A 21,179-nucleotide genomic window follows, 5' to 3' on the forward strand; every position below is an offset into this window, starting at 1 on the left:
GGTAGACATTTAATTATTTTTCTTTCCTTCTGAATGACCCAATTACTTAAATCTTTTAAGTAACACTGGTTTACTGATGTTTGCAGCCACTTGGAATTTTTCTATTCACCAGTTTGTTTTAAAATAATTATTATTGAATGGAATGGAAATTATACTTGACTTTGGCTTCTTTTGCTCTTTATTTGCTTCTTGCCTTCACTTGGAATTCCATTCTAGCGGTCCAGGGTGGTAGTATCACTAAGGGTATCCCAGGGACTAGAATGCATCCAGATTCCTCAATCTCTTACCGAGGGGGTTCCATCACTCAGGTAAGCGTCGAAAGAAGTTGTGTGTTGTCCTTCAAATAGTCCCATATGTAAAAAAAAATTACAACTATTTCTATGTTTTGGTTGTTGTTTGGAAGTTTAGATTTCATCCTTTGTCCAGTGTGAGTTTAACCTACAGCAGCGTTTCCCAAACTTTTTCAGCTTAAGACCCAAATGACTAATTGTGTGCCTCAACCCAAACTTACTTAACATACAGTATACACACTCCAGTATACATACCCCAAACACAACATCAACATATACTGTACATATAGACTAATGATCAATGGGATTTATTACAACAAACATGAACTGCCAAGAAATTATGTGCCTGTTTGCTGATCAGTCAAATAGCCCTTACAGCAAAGCTAGATATATATACTTTTTTAATCCCGTCAAGAAAATGAATGTTTCCCAGCAGCATATTCACACAACATATACACTCGTGTGTACATTTAAATTAATTTTATTCTGACAATCTACCACCCAATAAACAAATAATGTGTTCAAATAATATGTACAAATATTATATAATAGATACTTATAAACATATGTATTAAATATAAAATCATCAAAATTAACCATAGTACACTAATTTTAAAATCCATATATTTTCTATGCTGCTTATCCTCACAAGTGTCACGGGTTTGCTGGAGGCCTATCCCAGCTGACTTCAGGCGAGAGGTGGGGTACACCCTGGACAGGTCGTCAGCCAATCGCAGGGCACTGTAGACAAACAAACATTCACAGTCACATTCATACCTATGGACAATTTAGAGTTGCCAAATAACCTAACATGCATGTTTTTGGAATGTGGGAGGAAACCGGAGTACCCAGAGAAAACCCATTTGCATACTCTTAACATGCATACTCCACACAGAGATGCCCGATGGATATTCGACCCCAGATGTCCCAGATCTCCTGGCTGTGTGGCCAACATGCTAACCAATCGGCCACCGTGCGGCCCTATTTTTATAGTAACAATAATAATAATACAAACTTATTATATTCTTTGTAATACTTGGATCGCTGCGTAAAAGGAGTGGGCTATGGTTAGTGTGCTTTGCTGTGAGGACATACAGTATATACTGTAGATATGAATTGTATTCTTAAATTATCTATGATAAACTGCATTTGTATTTATAAGGTGTCTACTAGCTTTGGCAGGTAATTAACCAAAGTATTTTGTTCTTTATCCCTTCCCGTTTTTCCCATATTAATGCCATTGTTCCTTCGTTCCTTTTGAAGCCTTGAAAACCAACAGTGGTAGTGTTAGTTGGTTGTGATTTATGAGGTTTGTTAGAAAAGTTCTAGGACAGGTGTCACAAAAGATATTTTTTAAATCCAAATCCAAAAAATCCAACCAAGTTTTCCCTTTGGAAGTATCCCCATGGAGTGTAACACTTTCCCAGCCTTCTCTGCCACACCCTAATACATTCCTAGAAGGATTCTTTCTTTTGATGACCCCTTGAGCTTGGGAAAGAGGAAAAAATCACACAGAACCAGATTAGGTGCGTAGGGAGGTTGCTCCAGTGCAGCATTATTCTTCTCGGTCAAGAACTGTCAAGATGCTCAAGGCATTTTGAGCAGGCACGTTGTTATGGTGAAACAGTCATGAGTGCCACAGCTCTCGCTTCTTCTCGTGCACTGAACGAAGCAAACGCTGCAGGATCTCTTTGTAGACATGCTGGCTGATCATCTGGCCCTGTGCCAAGAACTTGCAGTGGGCGATGCCCCTCACATCAGGGAATGTGATCAACATCAACAGTCCTGGAACCTTTTCGACACATCTCCTCTGTACTTAGGATGGAGGACAGGAAAGTGCAGTGAAGAGGTTATGAGGCAGACCCAATGCTATGGTTACTGGATTTCACAGTTGCTGTGACATAACCACAGCCCTTCACCCTAGCAACAAGTACACAGTGTGCTCTGCCTGTTCCCATTAATTCTAACCTAGCCACTGTAATACAGTATGATAGCCAACTGGCTCGTAAGAGCAAATGAGAATTGAAAGGCGTTGCAATCTGTGAAGACAGATTAGTAAAGAAAAGGTGAGCAGTGCATAATCTGATCTCTTGCATCAGATTGTTTGCTTGGCTTCATAGATGGATGTCTACAGTATAGGAACCAGAAGTCCTGCACTCGGAATCCACAACTTGGGTGCACTTTTACTACATGATGTAATTAAAAACCATGAAATGCGATCTCAAGCACAACCGTATACCCTTCCCTATGTGGATCTGTTTACTAAGCTGTGTAGAAATGTGGCCTTAATTTGAAATATTGGTAATGTGATGCATGTGAACACAACTGAACAATGCCAAATCAGTCCTCTTATACCTTGTTTTTCAAAAATGTTTTGGATACCACTGTAAAAATCAACAGGATTAAAAAAGAATGAACCGACTTCATGACGCATTGCTTCAGTTCTCAAGCACCTTCATTCAATGAGTCAGTGACCATTTGAAAGAGGCCTTTTCTTAGTTTTGAAAGGCTGCCACAGGGGCGCTGTAGTTGCGTCGTTCCTCTGGCAACTTTGGTCGGAAGGAAGCCCAAGAACTTGCTCTTTGTGCTTGGCCTGCAATATCCCTAGACCTCACAGTGTGTGATTTGTAAATATGTGATATGTAAAAGATCTTGTTTATGTTCTACTGCTACCCACTAATCTTTATGACCTTAAACATTGAATAACAACAGCGATGAACTCAGTGGGTCGTTATATGCTGACACGTGCCTGGAAGAAAGTCTCTTACTGCATTGATGTTGCCCGAGCTGCAGGTGGTTGCCACATTAAGCACTTATAAGACAGGAAATAAAACTTGATTGTGAGTAGAATACTTGTGACTTGGCTGGAGTTTGTATTGTATTTTAGGTTAAATATTTGATGTACCGTAATGTGGATTTCTGTTATTAATTCATCCATCTGTCACTTATGCTTTCTCACTGTGGCTACAGGGGACACCGGCTGATGTGCTGTATAAGGGAACCATAACCCGTTTAATCACAGAGGACAGTGCGAGCCGTGCAGAGAGGGAGCGGGATGACACACTGTCAAAAGGTCATGTGGTCTATGAGGGAATAAGTGGGCACATCCTCACATATGACCGTGAGTATGTCAGGTCACATTTCGTCATTTTGCACAAACCCAACAATGGCTATGAAAATTATGTGATAAATTAAGTATGTAAATATAACAATATTGTGACACATCTTTGAAACTTGTAGGTCCAGTTTCTCAAACATCTAAAGATGATGGTAGAGGCTCTGGGCAAGCTGGTGAAATTCTTGGCCTAAAGCGTCCTTATGATGTCATGGAGGGAGGAATTTCCCGAGGTCTGCCTATGCGGGATTCATTGTCTGCTTCCAATTGTGAAGGTAGCTGCTCAATCTGATCTTGTCTTTTGTTGTATTTCACACTTACTATATAAATAAAAATAACTTTGGTATTTTCCCAACCTGTACTTCAGGTCTAATTGGTCGAGCAATGCCCCATGACAGGGACAGTCCACACCACACACCTTATAAAGATACTCATCACATACGTGGCTCAATCTCACAAGGTAAAATATTATTACACGAAAGTAACTCAAACCACCAATTCACTCTTATTTTAACTATATTTGTCACATGTTCCCAAGAAAAGACATCATGCAGGTGTCTGAAGGTCCTCAGATTCCCGGATATTTTTAGTCGATGCTTAACATTCCTCTGCTCTCCTCTATGAATGAACGATAATGTGACATTTTGTCCAGTCTACATATTCTCTCTTGAAATCATATATTCTTATGGTGTCAGGTATACCACGACATCTGGACCCTCAGGACAGCTACCTGAGGAGAGAGGCCAAACAATTGAAAAGAGAGAACTCTCCGCCACGTGGGGGCGGTTCTCTGACGGACCCACTGAAGGGCAGAGAGGCCATGGTACCCACAGTAAAGGAGGCTGGGCGCTCCATCCACCTCATTCCCAGAGAGGAACTCAGACAGACTGGCAAGGAGGGCATTATAACACCGGTATAAACATACTTTCTGAACCTTCTTGGTCTTTCTTTTCAAATGCCTGATTAAATATTCCTGTTTTTATTCCCTTCAGGGAACTCCCATGAAACAGGAGGCTGCTGGCTCAGGTAAACGACATGATGTCCGTTCCATCATCGCCAGTTCACCACGTTCCTACCATAATCCACCACCTCACCTGGAGATGCGGGCTGAGAGGGGACGCTACGAAGAGGCACCCAAAGGACGTCCAAGTGCGGTCGTCAGCACTGCTAGCCCAATAGCCCGTTCTTCTCCCCTTACACTGGCGTCAGAACAGGGAAGCAAGGCCCATCATAGCCCTGTTGGCTACGAGGACAAAGGCACCTTAAGGACCCCTTACCCTGGGCCGTCACATCGCGGCTCCCCTCTGTCCAGGGAGTCAAGTCAAAGGCAACATGATGGTGAGTTTGTTTGGTTTTTTGGAGGTTTTTAATCTTTCTTTTACCTCCCTGGATATGTTTTAATCAATGTCTTTTGGGGGTATTACACAAAAACTACATTGGGGAAAATCAGTATTGGTTTGAAATCCTGAAATGCCTGCAAGGTCCCTCTGGTCAAGAAGGTGCATGTATAAGCCAGCCTGACATAACAATGAACACATGAATGAGTGAAACAAGGCTTTGGGGAATGTGATGTGGTCACATGAGACCACAATTAAGTTCTTCTTGGCATTAGATCAACTGCACATGTTGACCTAGGCAGAGAAATGCTGAATATTACCCCAACAACACCATGTGTGCAAACCTGGTGACAACCTACAAGAACCAACTGATCTCTGTGCTTGTCAACTAGGGTTTTGAGAAAGGGCATTTTGCTTGTTTATGATAAGACTATGGATTATGGATTAATATTTCTATTTTCTGCTATATCCCTGAAAATGTAAAAGTATTTTATGTTGAATAACAATTTTTAACACTCTACACCAATTAGAAATTCTATTTTGTTGTCTCCAGGATCCAGTAAGAAAGAACCTCAGGAGCGTAAAGCCACACCAACCCCAAGGGAGATGAGTGCGACCAAATCCCCTCTCCCAGGGGTTCCTGATCAACAGACCTATGAGCGTCTTTTGCAGGGCCTTGGAGCTGATGTGTACCGACAGATTCCTTTAGCCTTTGATCCTACAGCTTTGTCCCGTGGCATCCCCATTGATCCAGGTATAGTCACAGAGACAGTCAAAATTAATTGCCATTCATATGAGCGTGTTGGCAGACCCTCCAAAAACACAAGTTAATCCTTTATACTTCACACCAAGATCGTCTTAGATATTGTGTCTTAATGAGTTAAAGGAAAACTGCACTTTCTTTGGAATTATGACCATCATCCACAATCCTTTTGTGAGACATGATCACGTCTTTCTCTTTTCTGTGTGTTCTAAAGATATAAAAAGAGATAAAAAGAGACAGCTCATTACTGTACGTAATGGGGGACACTGATGCCGCCTACAAAAGACCGCTATTAAAACACCTCCAAAAATCTCCAACAAGGTTTTATAGTTTTTATATACATGCTGTAACCGTGTACTAACAGGTACATTCATTACAGTATTTTGCCATGTTTTGGTCCTTTTAAGCATTACCGGAACTTCCTTCCTGGGCGCATTGATTTCACATGGCAACATAGAAACGAACACCTTCACCTAGCGTAACAATGTTGCTGTAGCTTGGTTAATATGCACATCACAATATATGTAAATGGAGCATTGTTGGTCCTTTTGGAGTGTTTTAAAGACGGCTTTATAGGTTTTGTAAGTGTTTCCTATTATGTGCATTCTTACTATGACTGTTAGGTTATTTATTTTCAGTGATTATAAACATTGACACCTATTGCACCACATTGTTATACTGCCTTATCATTTTCCTGTGTATTTTAAAATTGGCAGTACATTTGGAATACAGGAAGTGAACAAATATAATTGATGTGAAACAGAGGGGGTAGGATTAAATCAGCTTTGCTTCTTCCTACTGCTTTTTGGACATATGGAACTGTGAATTGTACTATCTGATGTATTCCAATGTAACTTGTATGCGTGTTCAAAAGAGTGTAAATTAAACCGTTGCCATAACGATTTTCCTCTCCTCCATGCAGCCTACTACTTGCCTCGCCATCTGGCCCCCAACCCGGCATACCCTCATCCCTATCCCTACCTCATCCGGGGCTTTCCAGACACGGCAGCCCTCGAGAACCGCCAGACATTGCTAAATGACTACATAACTTCTCAGCAAATGCACCAGTGGCCTGCAGCAGCTGCAATGGCTGCCCAGCGCTCAGACATGCTAAGGGGCCTTACTCCACGAGACCAACCCCTTCCTCTGCCTTACTCTGCAGCCCCTCGTGGTGAGAGCACTATTCTTACACCCATTACTTCAGTCGTCAAGGGACACCACCAATTGTATACCAATGCAATTGTAGTTGTCTTGTTTGAAAGGATGCATGTCAAGCGTCATTAAAAGGCTTAATGTCATGCAATTGGGGTGAATCGTTAGTTTTCACATCTGCTTGAATTTGTTCCTGACGCAGCAGCTCTAAAGAAGTATTCAGAAGGTACTCTTTGTGCTACATGTGTGGTATTACATCACTGCACATTGAGCTGAATGTTAAAGGTCTCTTCCATTAATGTTTACAAATTTAGCACGCATGTTGAGTCACAGGTTAAGTTATGTTATTATTCAACAAGTACATTAAATAATAAGGAATTTGTTGCTTGTTGCTACAAATTAAATCAGAAATAAAAATGTACAATATTGCACTAATAGTGAAGCAGATATGCCAGTTTTTGACAATCAATCAGAGGTTTAAAACAGCTGTCAGCAGCTCAACCAACCTAACCATGTCTCCATGTTTGAAATACTAAAATAGATGTTATTTGTTTGATTAATACAAATTTTATCCTATTTGCTGATGAGGCTGAGACCCTTTTACAGTACTGTTATCTTATCCCGGCCCTCTGAGGGCATTAGCAATGCCTGAGATAACACTTTAACACACAATACAATCACATTGTTATTCACCATTACAATTTGTTTTACCCTCTTCCCTTCTTTCTTCCCTGTAGGAATCATCGATCTATCTCAGGTGCCACACTTACCTGTCCTGGTCCCTCCCTCTGCAGGGACAACCAGCTCCCCAATGGATCGCATCACCTATATCCCGGGGGGAAGCAACACCTTCCCTGGCAGGCCTTACACCACTCCCCCAATCTCACCCGGTATGATGAGAGCTTTCTGGTAAACACAAAAACTAGAAAATGTTGACATTCTTATAATGCTGGTTTTCTGCACAGTTGGCTCCTCACACATGAGCAAGATGCAAGGCACTTCTTCCTCTTCAGAACGTGAGCGTGAAAAAGAACGTGATCGTGACAGAGATCGGGAGCGTGAGCGCGAACGGGATCGGGAGAGAGAACGAGAGAGAGACCGTGAAAGGGACCGTGACAGAGAAAAGAGTGGCGCAAATGTGGAGCATGCCCCTATTTGGCGACCAGGTATGGAGCTGGTTTTAGGTTCACATTTGGAACAGACATACAGGTGAACAAAATGTAATTTCTGCTTTTGTGCCTCAGGTACAGAGCACAGCTTGGCAAGTAGTAGCAGTGTGAGACCTTCTTCCCAGCCATACAGCCACCAGCATTCCCCAGTGTCCCCTCGCACGCAGGAGAACGTGCAGCAAAGGCCAAGTGTCCTCCATAATACTGGAAGCAAGAACCTTTCTGCCGAACACTCCGGCTCCTCTGTCTTACGGTAAACTGATGTTTAATGTTTAAACTTTTCAAACAGGACACTGGAATATAGTAAAAGTGAACACAATTTTTACAAGCTCTTTTTTTTTTTTTTTGGTATGGTTAGAGCCATATCCTCAGGACCATCCCGTTACCAAGGTTACCATGGTCATCTTCAAAGGACTGGTTTGCCCCCTGAGGCCTATGCACCTGCCCTGGACTCTAGCATAGCCAAAGAGCGTGATGGAGGCAAAAACAGGGGCGGTCTTCCCAAGCAAGTCCAAGACCAGCATGGGCTGTCTAGCAAGTCAGACCCCAAGCTTTCCAGCCCCAGCCAAGGAGGAATATACCCAGGTCCTTATTCCTCGGTTTCAGGCCGGCCACCACACCTGCTGCCTCCCCAGTCGGATAACCCCCCTGGCCGTGGAGAAAGTGGTACACCTAGTAGGGAAAAGACTCAAAACAAACCGATGTCCATTCAGGAACAAGAGCTCAGAGTACTCGGTAAGACCACCATGACTGCGGCCAACTTCATAAACGCGATTATTATGCGTCAAATTTCTTGTGAAACGGGGATGCCAGAGACGGGCTCGCTTGTTGCCAGCGGCACCACTGATGGTAAGATGCTGTGGATCCTAGGGTCCTGTTATCACCCAGACCCTCCTCGTCAGTCTGTGGCCTCTTGCACGCTGTGGTGGTTGGCATTATCAAATCAGCCCAATTCATTTACATTTTTTTTTCCTTTAATTGCTGTAATTTCTGCTCAATTTTTTTTGTTTAAATACTTAAAGACCACCAAGGGTGCCCTCTAGAAATGACAGACCACTAGTTTATCCATATTCAACTGACCTGGCTAAGATTAAATGAGGAGTTTGAATAAGAACTGATACAAAGACAAACATTTGACACATTTGATTTTCATTGATGAAGAGCAATATCCCAGGTGTCCTTTAAGGTATCTAATTTCCACTCGAGATAGCTGATCACACAGTCAGAACATAATTTGCTTCTCTTCATTTGTTTTAACTTTGTTTGCGTTCAAAAATTAATTGAAAATTCACATGTGGCACCCCTCCTCCCTCCTTGGCTGCTCACTTTCAACACAATCTAGCAGTGTTAGTGAGGGTATAGCTGTATTTAAATCACTTCAACAGATAATTCAGATATATTGGGATTATGTGTCTTAAAGTTAAGGGTAAACATATTTTACATGGCAGACAGGTGACTAAAGAGCCCTGTAGAAGTGTCCTTAAAATCAAATGCCATCACTTTAAATCACAGTCAGTGACAGTTATGCAAGAATGTGCTGAAAGCTGTGCCAACCACCAAACTGTCTCCTGTTGGCGCACCTTGTGAGTCACAGGAGGCTCTCAGCCTTTCAGAGGGAGACGGGGTACTACACCCTCGTGCCCTCCAGATCTTTGCATGCTCCTTTTTTATGGCATCATAATTTTTGCTGAGCTCCTCCCACACACACATGCCCCAAATGCTCAATTCATCTCTATCAGTCAATGTCCTTGTAGTTTAACCGCTATGTATTTTTGTATTTCTTTTTGTGTTGTAGCTTTTAAGTAGGACTGTCAAGTTACTGTGGTCATCACATATTATTGTCCTTTTACTGCAATTTAAGCACTTTTTACACAGTCATTCAGAGTCTCCACAGTAGGTTTCAATGACTTTTTGGATTTGCAATACCAGACCTGTGAACATGTACACATTTTTTTGTACTCTGCGTTCATTTTGACCCTTGAATATGCTGATTTGCTTTGCAGATCTCCATGTATGCATTTTGTTACATTTCGGTTTCCGTTATGAGTTCAGTCTCTGAAACTTGGATTATGCTCCTGTTTCGATGCAACAATGTACGCTACATCGGCTTGGTCCACCCCCGGCATAGCTTGACATGCACATCCAACATTGTTTTTTTAGCCTTGTAGCAAAAATTTAAATACATATATTAGAGATCGACCGATATGGGTTTTCAGGGCCGATACCGATTATTAGTAGTTATGGAGGCCGATGACCAATATTTGGAACCAATATTCATTTGCACTAAAAGTGTACAAATTGGTGTAAAATGTTGAATAATACAAACATGTAACTTCATTTAACTTCCTAATGCATGTTTATATAACCAAACAAATAGAAAAATAGAGTTCCTAGACTCAGAAGCATCTCTTAGAAATTGAATAAAAACTTAAATAAATACCTCCCTGAAATGTTTCCACAGTAAATAAAGTAACATTTATATATAACTTATTTATCTTTTAAGTTTGCAGCAACTCTTGTAAAGTTAAATTAAAAACTCATATAATAGCTCCATGAATTTTTTCAGCTTTCATCTTAGCGTACTTCTTAGCGTACACAATCACAGACACAGGCTTCTACAATTACGGACTGTTTCCACATTGTTATTACCAACAGTATTGTTTCAAGTGATTCACAGACATATTGGAAGGTACCACGAGCTTGCAAAGCTGCCGCTTATGTTTACTCCGCTACTATTGTAGTAGTCGTGAGCTGTTTTTCATGTGACTTTCACGCGAACACACACTATTCTTTTCATTACATACATTCTCCCCATTGCTAATACATAGTCTGCTGAACCTTAAGAGCCAGACCGACGGGCTTCCCTCCAATAAAACAAGTGAATTGAGTTTTTTACGTGCTCTCCCTCAATCACACACATGCTTTTACTATCACGGACTGTTTGTCTGTCGACATTATCAGAAGGTTTATTTCAAGTAATTCACAGACACGTTGGGAGGTACAATGAGCTAGCAGAGCTGCCGCTAATGTTTACTGGGAGCACTGGGATATGTATTACAATTTTAAGAGTTTTCTGCGTTTACCTTTACATATGTGTTTGCTCTCAGGACACTCTCCACACAAGAAAACTTCCCTCTCAGCCATGTGTGTGTGCATGTGTGTGGGGACAGCATCCGCTTCAGATTGCCTCTGCCACGAACGCGTCCTGTGGCATGCGTAACCAATCAAATGGCGCTATGGGTGGAGCAATGCTGGAGACAGAAATCGCAGCTGGCAGGAAAGCAAGCGAGGCGCAGCTGCATCTGAGCCGAAATAACCCAGTTTTAAATTGATTTCTTGATATCGGCCCATCGGATTTAAATAAAGGCCGATACCAGTATATGTCAAAATTCCAAATATCGGCCCTATCAGTCGACCACTAATACCAAAGTGGCCCGGGTGGGGTGGTAGTACTAATAAAATGTCTTCAAGGTTGGCAGGTCTGCAATACCAAATATCCTCATTCTGCTTTTTTTATTTAGAGTTAATATATACACAGACACACACATTTTAAATTCATGCATAACCACTATATCACGTTTGATTTTTTTTTTTTTATTCACTTTAATTTTCAACCCAGAAGCAATGCTTTTTCAATTGTGACTTAACCCATGCACATGTCATTCCAGTATCTGTGACCATAGAAAGCAGCCTTTTCAGCTGATAACACACTTTTCATTACTATCCATCCTTTTTACCCGGCAGTGAAAAAATGCACAGCATCAGTGTGTTACTTACTGTGTTGCTGAAAAATTATTTTCTCCACAAATTATGTAGTTGTGGTGGATAAGAAGCACATTTTCCTCAGTACTCCTCAGTGCACACAAAACAACAGATCCCAGAAAGCTATGCGGCTACAGCATTGATAACAACCGTACCACTTTCAACACCAGAAAATATTGAACACTTGAAAAAAGTCATAATTAAACAAAGATGATTATGCAATTAAATATAGCGTTTAACAGTACTGCTTAAAAGCAATACGCCAAAATCTGTACTTTTGAGCAAGTACTAGTATAAACATAGTAAACATGCATATCGCCATGGATGCTAACATCATATTGATGTTGTTCATTTCTTCAGACAAGTAGGAGAGTCCAGATAGAAAGGCAGGCTGGTAAAAGTTATTAGTTAGGTAAACAAAGTCTCATCTTTCATTACTGGCAGACAGAAACCGCAACATCCTGTCCCTTTGGAGGAATGTGCCCTCTCAGGGATTCTATGCAATCATTCTTGTCCCTTGTGCACAGCTTGCATCATCCTCTTCTGCTATTCATACAGTAGTCGGGGTGTGGATGAAACAACATGGTGACCTGTATTAATAAGCGCTTGTTGATGGATGAGAAGGATGAGAATAGTGTTGTAGGCCACGCAACGAGAATGGTTAAGACATACTGTTTCATCATGCACTCTAGTGGAGGTTGAATTAATCCAGTGCAAACATTATTTTTTATTGCATCAGTCAGAGTCAAATTTCATTTCAAAATGTCAGTTCTGGTCTAAAGTAGGGAACAGCTGCCATTTAATTATGCCACTTTCCCAAATAAATCCTTAAATCCTCCCTAGATGGTGATGCTTTTTAAAGGTGCATGTTTCATTATAGCATTTGTTTAATTGAGGCACAACAAGCTAATTTTTTTACCTGTGTGAATGTGATTTTTATGTATTTTTTTTATAACCTGTATGTGTTTAACTCACAGCTCAACAGAAGATAGACTCACATGGTCTGTACCGTCCTCCGTCTGTGGAGAGGCTGTCCCCAGGCCAGCAGCCACCTTCTCCCTGTGTGAAAGGCAGTCAAAGGGTTGTCACCCTAGCTCAGCACATCAGTGTAAGTCCACTGACTTCCAAATGGAAAAAAAAAATGTGTGTTTTGTGTTGCGATCAAACAAGTAATTCAACTACTTTTTACATTAACCAGGAGGTGATAACTAAAGACTACACCAGGCAGAGTCAGCAGCAACAGCAAGGTTACCATGGCTCTCCTATTCTGGACTTGACCCGTCCTCCCAGTGCCTCCCAGCCCCTACCCACCTCCCAGGAGTGTGCCCAGGTGGCCCGCTATCCTGAGAGTCTTGGGGGAGACCGTAACAGAGACCGGTAAGAGTAATTACACAGCGGGATCCCAAACAGCGAATATGGTCAAATGGCTGGGGGTCCCGCATCGCTATTTCTGATGGCTAATAAATGTATTAATAGACTCAGTACTTGTGTTTCATAGACACATGAGACCATGATAGTGAGATGTTTGTGAAAGGTCTCTGTGGTAATGATGATGAGTAACCATGTATGTGTCTGTGTGTGCTCTGCAGGTCTCCTCTTCAGCCCAAAACATCCCCGATCAGTGTTTCCAATGACGGCATTGAACCAGTATCACCTGCTGGAGTCAATTCTGAACCTGAGGGGCAGGGAGGGGTGTCCTATCCCAATGAACAAGGGGAGCAAGGGTAAGACCTTATGTTGCTTTGGATTTCTGCATTAATATTGTATGTCCTATTGCTTGTATCAATTTACACGATTGACATAAAGACACCGCTCACTTTATAGTATACATTCCGTTCTTCTTTTATCACTATTGTTGACTTAGCCATACTGTACTGAGCAGATAGGATAGACGTGTGTCTATATTGTTTTTCTACAGCGCCACAAGTTACAGTATGTTTATGGTTCTGTTTGTCATCACATTTTTTTGCCATGACGCGTACCCCTTATGTGGTTGAAAAAGAAAAAAGCGCAGGCCCAAGACTCAAATCTTTATAGAAGTTCACAAAGCTGAAGTTAAAGCTGACATATATACAGTAAGTGTCGAGAGATTTGATACGTGTTTGTTTCTGTGTAGGTGTTTATTTTGATGTTGGTGTGGTGCAGTAGATAACTTTGCATCATGTGTTCCATGTGGTAACTTTGTGTTGTTATTGTTGTTCGCCCCATGAGTGAGGTGGGTTGGTGGGTTTGGTAAGTGACCTCTTGTTCCTTTGTGTAGTGCAATTAAGTATTGGTTAAGCTAATAACTGCAAATAAAGAGCACTTCCTTATGCAAGCCAAAGTTTGCCTTTCTCTAGTTCCTGTGTGACTCAAGCACACCATAGTTGTAAGGAGGGTTGTAAATGACGTTTTGATACACATCTAGATACACGGGTTACGATACGATTCAATAACGATATCGTTTAAAAACAACAATTTGATACGATTCAATACGATTCTACAGTTACATTTGTTGATATTGTCATTAATCTTACATTATGAAATAAAGAAGCCAATTCTATAAAAGTGGCATTCTAACAGTATTTTCAAATGTGTAAAAGAGCACATCCTATCCCAAAATATGCTGTGAGGCAGGGGTCCGTCCAACCACCGATTAAGAAACTTTCAGGCGCAATATTAAAAAAACAATACTTAAAATAAATCAATTTTTAAAAATTTTAAATAACTAAAAAAATTCAATGTAAATGGATATACCCTAAATTGTGGTGTATAAGCCGCACTCACTAAATTTAGAGGACAAACCACATTTGTTCATATATAAGCCGCCCCGGTGTGTAGGTCGGAGCGTTCAAAGTTTAAGAAAAAGTAGCGACTTACACATCGGAATGTACGGTAAATTTTGGAAATATCAGCCATTATTTTATTGAAAAAAATAATATACAGTTATATATTCCACAGTTTTACATGTTTGTTGTGTGCTGCAAGTTTGGACCTGTCCCACTTTGTTGAATGGTCCTTGAACGCACCATCTAACTTTCTCCTAGGCTGCACAGATAGACTACTATACTGTATTTTTTCCATTTTTTTTCCACCTCATATTTGGTCCCAAATGCTGATACTATATCGGAATGCATAAAGGTAAGATTTGATGACGTTATTGAGTGTCAATGTGCATATTTGTTCAGTCCACAACCTCAAGTTAATTCATGCTAGCACACACATCAAACAGCGATGTATAATCTTCTCTCTGAAAAACAAACTCCAGGCTGGTACTGGTGGATGGTGGGTCTGTCTTCATTTAGTGCTTTTAATTTTATTTTGTTCCTGTCATAGTTTTACACAATACATAATAAATAGGATAAATTAGATGGCTACAATGTATGTACTGCTACTATTTACATCCATTCTCGTCTTCAGTCATTGTAAGCTACAGAGCATTCGCCATTCTTTTCGCCAGCAGCCCAGGCTCTCGTGTTAAGAGACGCACTGTCAACCGGTTGCTGGTCTTACAATCCCCGGTGCATGTTTCTACAATTGATTAATTAAGGATTTATGGCTGATTCTTATCAATCCAGAAGGCTGCTACCGATGCAGCCGTACCTCTCGCTTATCAAACCGGACGCCGGGTGCATCTGTTTATTGTTCACAACCCTAGTAGTAACAAAGTTACTAAGTTGGCAACATTGATCGCTCCTGCTACGTCCTCTCATTCTCTGGTCAACCAGGCACATATGAGGTGTGTTAAGAAGCGTTACAAGCGAAGAGTTATGATCCATACTGCCGCCTACTATATGGCGTTGTAACGATAGGTTATTTTTTAGACACTCCCATTATAATGTGTTTATGAGCGATGATGAATAGGTACCATCACATCTATTTATGGCGGTCCAAATGTATTTGTGGCAGACCATCACAAATAAATGAATATATGGGGAAAAACTGGCTGTCTTGGAACGTAATCCCCGTGAATAGTAGCGGGGGATCTACTGTATTGCGTTACATCATGTTTCAGCTCCAGGTTTTTATACAACTTCAGTGGCATATTTTTCCACAAATGTGTTGGCTGATTTAAGAGATTCCGCCGTACTTCTGTCAAGCAGTGGCAATCACATCTCAGGTCTTTGTCGCTGATCCACGCTGTTGTCCTCAAATGAAGCATGTGAAAACTGCCTGTGGGTGTGGATGCGAGAAAGACTTTACGCTTGGAAATTTACATGGTTACTCAGTTTGCCGTCAGCTTTTGCAGCTCACTGGCAGAGCTGCTTCCAAGATAGTGTTTATCTCCACAGTGCTCCAGCAGGCTCAGGTGTGTTGACCAGGCACTTTTTCCTCCCACAGAATGGGTTCCCGTTCCCCTCCAAACACCTCCCAGCCTCCAGCTTTCTTCAGCAAGCTGACAGAGAGCACCTCAGCTATTGTAAAATCAAAGAAGCAGGAGATGATCAAAAAGATGACAGTGGTGGGAAATGACAACGATTTCAGTGAGTCTTACGCGAGTCGAAGTAACTTTGCATCTTTAGAACAAGGCAACCTCTGTGATTTCATAAAGTGTGCGTACTTTTAACAAATAAACCTTGGTCACGCTTTTAGATGCTGGTCAGCCTGGAACTGAAATCTTCAACATGCCAGCATCAACAACTGCAGGTGAGCTTTTTTCACCTCTTTTGTCATCACTAAACCATCCAAAACAATATTTGCAGCACAACTCTTTTTTTTTTATGCTTCCTCAGGTCACACACTGTTTTTGGAAAATATTTATCTGTCTAAATCTTCAATTTGCTATTACTCTGCCGCTGCCTGACAATCAAAAATCATGTTGGTTGTCATCTCTTCTGTTGTCTCCCTCGCCTTGTTGCTTACTGTCTTTTCATCACAGTTCTGTGAAACCCATCATCCTCTGATGTGGATTTTCTCCAGATCTATGTTTTATTTTTTACCTGACAGTCTCCCTAAAAGGACACGTGCTTCTCTCTTTAATAGGACCTGTGAGTGTTCGCAGCCACCCAGCACCAGAGGCGCCTGGGAACTCCATCGGTCTGGAGGCCATTATAAGAAAGGCCTTAATGGGCAAATATGATGATCAACCTGAGGAACGCTCTCCAGCCAATGCTGCTAACCCACTGGCTCCCAGCCTGCCGGTTGTTATGAGTGGAACTGATGGACGTGCCGAGGATTGTTTCTCACAAGGTCATTACTTTCTCCAGCATGTCGAAATCCATGTTTGACTCTTGAGTCTGTTATAGATTTACACTGGTCCAAGAGCTCTTTTTGTCGGTGGTTGAGTAATGGTGAAAAACCAATCAGAACTCTTATATGTGCCAACTGGCGAATCATGTTTCATGCAAATCATGTGGGGGACATAATTACAGGTAAATAGCCTTTGCCATGTTGTGTTTAGTCGTGCTATTTTACTCACTCGACCACACGCCAAAACTGCTTCTTTTTCATTCTTGCAATCAATAAGAGAAATAACAGATGCCCTGCATCCCTAATGGTGCTGACAAGAAGCCTCTACAGATGAATTGGGACCAAATGTTATAGCTGGAAGTGCTGTCACACACACCTTCAAATTCCACCTTCTTCTCCATACAGGTGGAGGGAAGCCCTCAAAGGGAAGCGGGCGCTCTAATGGGCGCAAGGTCAAGTCTCCGGGACCTGGCCTGTCGGGGGGTGAGAGACCGTCCTCTGTTTCCTCAGTCCACTCAGAAGGAGATTGTAACAGAAGAACTCCTCTGACCAGCCGAGTTTGGGAGGACCGGCCATCCTCAACAGGTATTGACACCTGACTCACTACACATACCGATTACAGGTAGTCCTCGGGTTATGGAAGACTGTAATGAAGTCAAGTTTTAGTGTAAGTGGGAACTTATATGTAAATTAATTCCCAAGTCCCTCACCCTGTACACAGAACACAGGAAGGACATATAAAATACAGCAATAAAAAGATTAAATACAAGAAACAATAATAAAAAGAGAACAACTCCTCCCTGTAGTTGTCATACCTTCTTAAAATATTGTCCCAGGCTAGTCTGGAAGGATAACCCCCTCTCCTCCTCCCAAATGACTCATTTAGCATTCGTTAGCACTCAGTAATCTGTATCCTTAATGATGGTCGTGACAATTCAGCTGTTAAAGGGACTGATTGCAACTGGCTTAAGATTGCATTTTTTTCCAAACAAAAAATATAAGATCACCACCACTGGCTAGCATATGTTGCCAATAATGGATTGAAGGAGCAGATTGTACAAAAAAAGTCTATATTTTTCCACAATTACTTAAACTTGGTTTAACTGCATAAAAATTGTCATACATTTTTGTTCGGTCCCAATAAGATGACACATTCATGGCTGTCACTCACTGCGGTCTCACGTGCACGTACATAAAAGCAGTCTCAGAAAAGCGATGGACAATTTGCAGTCATGTTGTTATGATGAGCTATACGTTCAATGATAGTTAACAATAATAGGTCAACTTTGCCAAATCGCTATCATTAGCTGACAACAAATAAACAACAACAACAAAAACTAGTGTCCATGCATGTTACGTTGGTGTAGCTTATCTATTCAAAGCAGGAAGAGGCGGAATATAATACTTGCAGTGCATTTGATTTTTTGCGCCCTCTAGGCAGCTGGAGAAAGCCGCTGCAATCAGTCCCTTTTAACACCAAAAAAGAGGACATTATTGGTGGACGTGTCTCCACTCTATGAGCTTTTCACTTACGTGGTGATGGCTTTCCTTGTCTTTGGCACACTGCTGCTTGGGAGACATAATGAAGTGCAAAAGTTAACTAATAAGCGATGTTCTAGTGTAGCTGTGCAGACACACACTGCATTCTTGCAGCGCTGTAACTAGTTCTTGAACCAGTCTGGTGTTTACAGACCAAAATGAAGTTTTTATTAATTTATGGGAGCATGTTTGTAACCACAAAACTTCATGACACGGAACGTCGTGCCAAGGGCCGAGGACCACCGGTTAAGCTGCTGCATTGGGAGCTGATTAGAGATGAAATTACAGCAAACACTCTAACACCTCATTATTCTCTGTTCTTTTTGCAGGTTCAACTCCAACTCCCTTCCCTTGTAACCCCTTGATCATGCGTTTCCCTAGTGGGACAGTTTCCGTTCCATCCCCTTCATCTGGGCAACCAGTAGGCCATGTTCCTGGTCAGGGACAAGGCCGCATGTGGGAGGAGGAGCCCAAGCCTCTGCTCATGTCTCAGTACGAATCCCTATCTGACAGCGAGTGACCGACAATGAAATCACACACGCACACACAAGTGAAACCTTCCGCACCATTCCACTCAGTCCACACCATCACTCCAGGATTATCTGAACAACAACTACATTCTCCTCACTGGCCTTATCAACACGGACGCCGCTGTCATGTGCTGACACGTGGATGGGATACTTTGGTCGGATGGCGGCCGTTCCACATCTCGACTGTGCACCTGCCTTGAGCGCACAGCCCACTCAACAAGAGGACCTCTTATTTTTCGCTACACTATCAGCACTGCTACCGCTACATTAAGTGCATGCAAGGGATGGGACAAAACTCACTTTTTTTTTTTCCTTTGTTCTTGGTCCTTTTCCTGCTTTATATTCACTCAATCCGGTCTTGTGATTGGAAGGCGTTGGCAGTACATTTGAATGGTAGATGGGTACTGTATATGTGTGCTGACTTATCTTCAATGACATATTAGGGGTTGGGAAGGATTCAAGCGCAGAAGGTTCATATCATTGGTTTACAGGGTAAACATGCTGTTCAATGCTGACGTCATCAAACATTAGGGAGGGTCCACAGGAACAGCCGAGGCCTGCTGACGACAGGCATGCAGACAGATGTTGGCACTGAGACGAGTGACACTTGCTGTTTTTATATTAACAATGTCTGTGTTTGTTGAAACGCTTTTTGGATATGAAGCACTTAATTGTCGGTCTGTTCGCAATGGCGTTGTCCTGGGCCCGCTGACAACTGGAAGGTGTCATTCTGCTGCTCCTGTTTTAATTATGGTCCCATCACCGGTGGTTTAAAACAACAGAAGCGACAATCACATGTGAGTGAAGGATCACTCAAGCAGGTTCTTCACATCAGACCATCAGTCTTTTGCGTTGTCTTCAGCTGGCCTGCCAGGATCCCATCCAGGAGCTTTTGTGACAGTCTGACTTTGACTGCATAGAGGAGGAGCTGAGTGCCAGCTTCTATTTCTGTGCAGCTTTTGTACATTATAATATATTCTTAGTGTTAAGTGCCATTTATTTTCCACGCACAGTACTGAAGTTACCAAGTGACGCACAATTTTTTTTTCTTTTCAGCCCCTCCCATGCTGGAAATTCTGTAAACAGAGAAGCGAATGAAATGTGTTTTTTTTTTTCTTTTGCATTTCTCAGTGCAAGCTTTTAACAGTGTCACGCATGACATCACAGACTGCAACATCAGTTGTGCATTAATGTATCCCCCATGACTGAGTCTACTTCACTGCACCCGCTCACTTGTTCTCGGCCAGTCTGTGTGAAAGATACTTCGCTGAGTAAAGTGTCATTTAATAACGTGTCATTTCATGTTATCACAGCGATGTACATGTATGACTGTTATTGGACTACCTCCTGTTCCCCCCGCCATTGTTACAGTGTATGAGTCTCTCCACGTGTTTATCATTAATCCACTGATGAAGTTTAAGAATGTGACCGTAAACAGACTAAGCCATATCTAGCTGATGATGGACTAATACATTGTTTAAAAAAAAAAAAAAAAAAAAAAAAAAAAACATGCATCTATTTTGCCTTTGCTCTCACGGTTTTGTGCAACAGCGATTTTATTTACATGGATATCTAATGTGGTCCTAGATGGAAAGTGGGAGGGAGGGCAGTGTTGACAAACAGTATAACATTGTTCAAACATTTTGTTCATAATGTTTTTTTTTATTATTATTATAACCCACTGTATAATAGCAAGGATTGTATATAAAACTGAATAGATGTAAATATTTATGTGGCTTGCTTAAAGGTTGGTATTACAAAAAAAAATATTCACATGGTTAAATTCTACATGCCCACCAGCAAGCTTTGTTGATAGCAGTGTACAAATGAAAAACAAATAAGACACTGCCTTAATGTTTAAATAAAACGCTTATTGCCATTTATAGTCTTTGAGTCAGTTTATTTTATCGTGTGAAAGCTGATGACTTTGCTGCAATAACATCATCTGCCACAGTGGGGCGCTAAAGACCTATTTAAAATTAGACGTATTTTTGCATGTGTAACAGCTCCCACTCTTGTTTCTAAGAAATGTTGACGTGTATGTTATTGTTGGATTGTGGCATTATTGTCCATTCATCCACAAAAACATTCGGCAGGTCAGAGGCCAGTGATCTAGGCTCACAATCAAGAACTAGTTTAATAATAAATACATTCAGGTCTATTTTCTGCCTTTCCACCGGGAGGCGCCACAGTCCTCGAGACCCGAAAGAGCCTACAAGAGCTTTTAGGCAGGCGTCCAAAATCCTCTGCCAACAATAACAAGTGTTATTTTAGCAGCAGTCTTAATTCTGCAGAGTGCAAAACAGTTTTTAAGTGAGCTGAAGAGGCTAACTGTAAGTAGATGTTTTGCCAA

The 21,179-nt window shown here is 41.6% G+C and overlaps 1 protein-coding gene across 2 annotated transcripts in view; it reads left to right on the plus strand.

The window, feature by feature from the left end:
* The window catches only part of ncor2 (nuclear receptor corepressor 2), a 93,349-nt gene extending 72,638 nt beyond the window's left edge, over nucleotides 1–20,711 (plus strand). Inside the window, exons 27-46 of one of the 2 annotated variants that reach the window (XM_054774986.1) lie at nucleotides 217–308; nucleotides 3,261–3,411; nucleotides 3,531–3,680; nucleotides 3,773–3,865; nucleotides 4,101–4,318; nucleotides 4,398–4,743; nucleotides 5,296–5,496; nucleotides 6,428–6,676; nucleotides 7,395–7,547; nucleotides 7,623–7,823; nucleotides 7,902–8,079; nucleotides 8,185–8,675; nucleotides 12,566–12,696; nucleotides 12,787–12,965; nucleotides 13,178–13,312; nucleotides 15,909–16,051; nucleotides 16,161–16,214; nucleotides 16,551–16,757; nucleotides 17,163–17,342; nucleotides 18,626–20,711. In XM_054774986.1, the coding sequence (XP_054630961.1) occupies nucleotides 217–308; nucleotides 3,261–3,411; nucleotides 3,531–3,680; nucleotides 3,773–3,865; nucleotides 4,101–4,318; nucleotides 4,398–4,743; nucleotides 5,296–5,496; nucleotides 6,428–6,676; nucleotides 7,395–7,547; nucleotides 7,623–7,823; nucleotides 7,902–8,079; nucleotides 8,185–8,675; nucleotides 12,566–12,696; nucleotides 12,787–12,965; nucleotides 13,178–13,312; nucleotides 15,909–16,051; nucleotides 16,161–16,214; nucleotides 16,551–16,757; nucleotides 17,163–17,342; nucleotides 18,626–18,816 (3,743 nt within the window). In that variant the 3' untranslated portion in view covers nucleotides 18,817–20,711. The remainder of the gene's footprint in view (nucleotides 1–216; nucleotides 309–3,260; nucleotides 3,412–3,530; nucleotides 3,681–3,772; nucleotides 3,866–4,100; nucleotides 4,319–4,397; nucleotides 4,744–5,295; nucleotides 5,497–6,427; nucleotides 6,677–7,394; nucleotides 7,548–7,622; nucleotides 7,824–7,901; nucleotides 8,080–8,184; nucleotides 8,676–12,565; nucleotides 12,697–12,786; nucleotides 12,966–13,177; nucleotides 13,313–15,908; nucleotides 16,052–16,160; nucleotides 16,215–16,550; nucleotides 16,758–17,162; nucleotides 17,343–18,625) is intronic. The other variant, XM_054774987.1, reaches the window with a different exon arrangement.
* Nucleotides 20,712–21,179: the final 468 nt, after the last annotated feature.

Source organism: Dunckerocampus dactyliophorus, chromosome 4 (assembly GCF_027744805.1).
Source record: "Dunckerocampus dactyliophorus isolate RoL2022-P2 chromosome 4, RoL_Ddac_1.1, whole genome shotgun sequence".
NCBI lineage: Eukaryota > Metazoa > Chordata > Actinopteri > Syngnathiformes > Syngnathidae > Dunckerocampus > Dunckerocampus dactyliophorus.